This window comes from Lycium ferocissimum, chromosome 3, assembly GCF_029784015.1.
Source record: "Lycium ferocissimum isolate CSIRO_LF1 chromosome 3, AGI_CSIRO_Lferr_CH_V1, whole genome shotgun sequence".
NCBI classification, from domain to species: Eukaryota; Viridiplantae; Streptophyta; class Magnoliopsida; order Solanales; family Solanaceae; genus Lycium; species Lycium ferocissimum.
Window position 1 is genome coordinate 6,732,594 of NC_081344.1, and position 5,733 is coordinate 6,738,326.

Genomic DNA, 5,733 nt, shown 5'->3' on the forward strand with positions numbered 1-5,733 from the left:
ACGTGTCCCTCCATTAAAATAAGGGCTATATCCGTACCAAAGTATGGTGGGAGGGGTATATTTGGACCGAAAGTATAATGGTAGGGATATATTTGGACCGAAATTATAACGAGGGGTATATCTGGTCCTTTTCCGATAGTACAAAGGTATATTTGGCCCTTTTCCGTATAAGCTATTATCAAATGAGCTATTGGTTTCTTGTGCCAATATCCTTTTCTCAATGAAGATCTTTTGGCCTAACCGTACAGTCAGTTCGGAATAACCATCAAGAAATTGCACGTATGTCTTTCGGGGTGGTCTTTAAATATTACCCCTATGTTGTGTCTTTAAGTTTTGCCCTTCGCAGAAATGGCCTTATATTAAGAGTTCGAACACCCGCCCTAAAAAAAAAAAAAAAAAAAAAATCGCAAGGTAAGGCTTGGGTCGCGTGTAAGCTATTGTTAAGAAATAACCATAGTTATCTTGAATCCATACTTTGCTATTGGTTTCATTTTGGAAAACTTTTCCTTAAGACATATATCTTGGCTGGTAGTTAAGGCATAACTTTTCCTTAAGCATTTGATGGGGCCTTATGGGGCATACTTTTATTATTAACGCAGCAGTATCTTTTGGCCCAAGGCGGAACTTATAGTTATTTAGTGAGCTGAAGCTGGAATACAAAGCGATCCAATTGGGATTTTCTTTTTTTAATTACTGGGTTGAACCCGGGCCTTTTATTGGTGGTGACAAAAAAAAGACCAAACAAGAGCAATCCTGCGAATTGCCCATAACCATTGGGTTTACTGGGTTGGGCCTTTTATTGGTGGTGGGCTTGTTTATGAGTTCTTTTTCATTAACCAGACCCATGAACCGTTGCCCCAAAAAGCAAAGATGAGAAGTGAAAAAATGTAAATGGTAAATTTTCTGTGTGATTTTACAATTGTCCTTGATTTGGATGAACTTGTTTTTATTGTGTGATGTTGGGGTGGGTGGGGATAAAGGGTGGTGGGGGTGGGGGTGGGGGGTTGAAAGGGGTATTTATGTAATTGTGTTGGTTTCATGTTTCAAATGTTCAGCTCTTTGAATTATGTTGCAGCTCTTTTTTTCTTGATTTATTTGCATGTTTTTTTAAAAGAAAAGAAGCATACAGTGTATGTTTAAAATAGATTTTAAAAACAATAGAACAAATTAATAATTGTATAAAGAGAAAACAAAAAAGAAGTCCGATATTGATTTAACTTTGCGTAAATTAAATCAATTGTATAAGTCAACAATTCTCTAATTATGGAATAGCATATCATATAAATCATCAAATAATCCTTGCTCTGTTCCTTCTTAAGTCCTATATAATTAAAAATGATGTTTAAGAAAATAAAAAAGGATTTTCTAAACTTGTGATTAAATTATGATATTTATATGACTATAAAATCATGTAAGTAAAGATATATTGAGCAGTTTAAAATAAAATCACTTTTAAATACAAAAAGGTATCATTATTTTTACAATAAGACAAAAGAAGTACTTTTTATAAGGCTAGAAGTCGACAAAAATAGTTCATTTATTAGATAAGTTCATGATGATCTCTTAAATATACGTCTGTCAAAAGTGAGTAATTTTTTGTCCCTTCAAATATTTTACAAACTCTTGTTATTTGACCTAATAGGAATTGCGATTTTTTTTTTAATATGAACTGGCATTTGAAGGGGCGTATTTTTAGATTTAACGAGATTTTCCTGATGGTTCTTGTCCCAAAAAATCATAACTCCTGATTTAAATTGCTCAATAGTATATTTAAATTATCCTTTAAAACCTACTTTCAAGCATAACTGAACATTTTTGTCATTTTCTTTTATAAGGTTCAAAGAATAAAGTTATTAACTTAAGCAAAAAAGAAGTTAATATATAATTCTTGATAAGAGGACGTTGAATTAGAGGAAACTTAGCCAGCGGGAAAGGACATAAGGGTCGGCGTAGACAAAATTTCTCATCAAATGGGTCCCCAAATCGCGTCAGATAATTTGACTGAATCCATCAGTTTCCTAATCCAATAAATTTGGCATATAGACAAGTACACTTCACTTATGGCGATGCAAGTACTATGAAATCATAATACATTGCCGGAATTTAGTAATTCAGTTAGTTGGCTATCGAAATTTTCATCTTGGTCGTAAGAGTGGACTCCCACATTATAATCTTCTCTCCATTTTGCTTTCCTCTATCCCGTATGTAATATTTTTTTTAAAACAAAAAAAAAATACATTGCTTGCCGGTGTCCATGTTTCTTTACATTTGAAGGTAGATTCAAAATAGTTTCTTAGATATATTGAGCATTTCTTATTCTTTAAGTTTATTAAAAGTGACTAATTATATTCTCCATCAAATATTTATTAAGCTCTTAATATTTTTTATTTAACGTAAATTATGAAAAGCAAAAACGATACTCCCATTTGAAGGGGTGTATTTTTGTACTTTGTATTATCTTATAGTCCAAATATGATGGTTAGTGTAGTATTTTTAGCTTTTAGGTGTTTTTTTTTTTGGTATGGTTATTTCTAATGTTTAGTGCAATGTTTGATTGAGTATTTTTTGGGATTAGATTCATGATTTCCATTATTTTTTGGATTAAATCTTTTTCTTTCACAATTCCTTTACATCTAGCAGAACTTAAACAGATATAAAAGATACTCACATTTGACAAATTTCAAGACTAAATTTGCTTATCTAAAGGATTATTTTAAACCTAACCCAAACATGAGATGCTCTTATTGTCCCAATTTATGTGACACATTTTTTTTTAGTCTGTACAAAAAAAGAATGTCACATTTCTATATTTGGAAACAATTAAGTTTATGAAAAATGATTTACAGCCAGACAAATATATCGTTGTAAATCATAAATTTCAAAAGTCTTCATTTTTTCTTAAACTAATAGTCAAAGTTAGCCACATAAATTGATACTTATATGAAGGTGCTTGATTTGACACAAATTTAAAAAATAAAGATTTTAATATAAATCATAAAAAATTTGTATAACTAAAAATTACCTTATTAAGGGTTAAAAAAAAAAAAATTAAAGTCAAAATGTTAGTTGGAATTGACTAGGAGGGAAAGAGTTGTATAAATTGGGACGGAGGAAGTACTAAATTGTCATTTTCCAGTCTTGTTATCACAGAGAAAAGGAAGGTTGATGTTTTGTACAAGTGGAGCCCGCAGACTCTGACGTGTCGCCTCGTCGTGCGTTCAATCATTGTAAATTAAGACAGTTCTTTGTTTCTTGTGGACTGAATGGAATAGTGAAACTAAGGGGGCGGCGATTTCTTAATTTTTATCACAAACTTTCATTAGTTTCTTCTTGTTATTATCAACAAAGAACCTACTCAAGATTAGCATAATCGTCCTTTCAATCCATTAATGCTCACAAATCTTTTAATCTATTAAAAGGGTCTGATTTTAACCAAGTTCACCACTTTCTTGATGTGTTTTTTTTTTTTTTTTTCCAACAACGAGTTGATTTGCATATTCTTTTTTTTTTTATGACGAATTTCAGGGAAATTTTGAGTGAAAAAAAATGGAAACAGGTTTGCATGAACAGGAATTTTCTCATTCTTTGGTCGGTGATGAATCTAAGACAGAAATGGGTTCTGGGGATTACGGGTACTTTTTTTTTTTTTTCTCTAAACATGCTTCATTATTTTATTTTATGTGAATAATTCGTTTATTTTTTTTTCTTATTATTTTGTTCAAGTTTTCTTTTAATTCATGTTTAGATGCTCGCATTATAGAAGGAGATGCAAAATTATAGCACCTTGTTGTGATGAGATCTTTGATTGCAGGCATTGTCACAATGACTCAAAGGTGTCAACTTTTTGCTTTTCCAAAAATAAAATAAAAAATAAAACAAACAATGTCTGTTTTTTATTTTATTTTATCGTATTTGGTAATCAGCAATTTTGTTTTTTCAAATTGAGCAGAATTCTTTAGAAGTTGATCCACTAAAACGACACGATGTTCCTCGCCATGATATAAAAAGGGTTAGTTTTTCATGTCCTATAAAGATTCAATTTTAATAGAGGTGAATGTTCTGTTCATTGTATAACTGTTTCCTTTTTCTTTATATTATTATTTTTGGTTGAAATATAGGAAGAACATGGTGATTTCTACTACGAGGATTGTTGATTCTCATACTTATGGAACTAATATCTTTAACCTGCTGAATTTCACATATTTGTCTAGTTGTGTATCAATAAGTGCTAGTTTTCTTATGCGGATACACTTTATAATTTGTTGCAAATTGAAGTGTGTGACCATCTCATTGAAAAGCTTAAGTTGTCGGATAGAACACACTTTTATTTACTCAATTATCGGGCTTGATTCTTATCATGGGAACCTCTATTTGCTTTGATACTAATATGTGACCATCTCAACTAAAAGCTTAATGTGTCTGAGAGAACACACATTTATTTACAGCTAATATCTTTAGTCTGACGAATATCTCATATTTGTACGTTTTGCGTATTATTAAGTGCTGCTTTCTGAGGCAGAGAAACTATTTAATTTGTTGCCAGATGATTATCTTATGTAAGTTGCGTAGTGGGGATCTAGCAGCTCAGTTGGTTGACTACCTGAACTTTCACCTTGTTGGTAAGGGTTCGAAACTTCGAATCCCACGTTGTAATCCCCTCCCCCATTTCCCCTTCTCCTACCCCCTATGTAATAAAAAATAAAAAAATGTCAGTTGTGTATTATTAAGCGCATATATATATATATATATATATATATATATCTGAGGCGGAGAAACTATTTAATTTGTCTCCATATGATTATCTTATGCAAATAGGGTGTACCAACTATTTTTTCTATTTGTTTAGTCTCTTTATTGCATTCCTATAAAATTATGTTTCATCTTTGTCGTTTACATTCTGCCATTTTGGTTGAATTTGCTTTTATTGTGAGAATGAATGAATGCTTTTTGTTTATATTTCTTGCTTCTTGTCATTCCTAATTTGTCGACTATTTCAACGTATTAAATTCCAAATGTTTTTCAGGTCATTTGCTCATTATGTAACACAGAACAAGATGTGAGTTTCCTTACAAGTTAATAACTCATTCAAGTTGTATAATGTTTGTCGAAACGTCGTTACAACTGGTTTTTTACCTGTGATTGTCCTTTAGGTTCAACAAACATGCAGTCATTGTGGGGTTTGTATGGGGAAGTACTATTGCTCAAAATGCAACTTCTTTGATGACGATGTAAGTTTCTGAAGATCATTCTACTGAAATATTCTTGGTTCACCGTATGTATAATTCTTACTCTCGATAATTTCTATTTTTAGGTTTCCAAGGATCAATACCACTGTGATAAATGTGGAATATGCAGGTTAGAGTTACTAATATTGGTCCTCATTTTTCAGTTCTTTGGTGCATTTTCCTAATTTTCTCACTATAAGAACTCAAAGTCCACAACATCCGAGACATTAGCATGGTCCGTAACATTTCGACATAAATCTCTTCTTAGTGGCTTTAAGTTAGAAATGCCAAAACATATTTGGTTTATTAGCCATATGTTCTTCATCTCATTCACTAAATTTTTCTTTTTGGCGTTTGATCATGGATAATATTAGAGTGCAAAAGATTCAATGTTACGACTTAGTAGTTACTCTGGTCATCTTAGTACTTACTCTGGTCATCGTCCATCTTTTACCTTTCAAGTGTGCTTATATCGTGTCTGATATTTTCTTTTTACATTTACCTTCTC

General features: G+C 31.6%; 1 protein-coding gene across 2 annotated transcripts; it reads left to right on the top strand.

Annotated features, from left to right (window-relative positions):
- Window positions 1-3,271: 3,271 nt before the first annotated feature.
- LOC132050874 (E3 ubiquitin-protein ligase RZFP34-like) lies at window positions 3,272-5,678 on the top strand. 2 transcript variants are annotated; one of them, XM_059442214.1, is made up of 7 exons: window positions 3,272-3,420; window positions 3,526-3,632; window positions 3,761-3,833; window positions 3,950-4,009; window positions 5,024-5,056; window positions 5,151-5,228; window positions 5,312-5,678. In XM_059442214.1, the coding sequence occupies exons 2-7, from the start codon at window positions 3,547-3,549 to the stop codon at window positions 5,408-5,410; spliced, it is 429 nt and encodes a 142-aa protein (XP_059298197.1). In that variant the 5' UTR covers window positions 3,272-3,420; window positions 3,526-3,546; the 3' UTR covers window positions 5,411-5,678. The 2 variants fall into 2 exon arrangements, with proteins under 2 accessions (XP_059298197.1, XP_059298196.1); XM_059442213.1 differs by having other exon boundaries at window positions 3,746-3,833; window positions 5,312-5,673.
- Window positions 5,679-5,733: the final 55 nt, after the last annotated feature.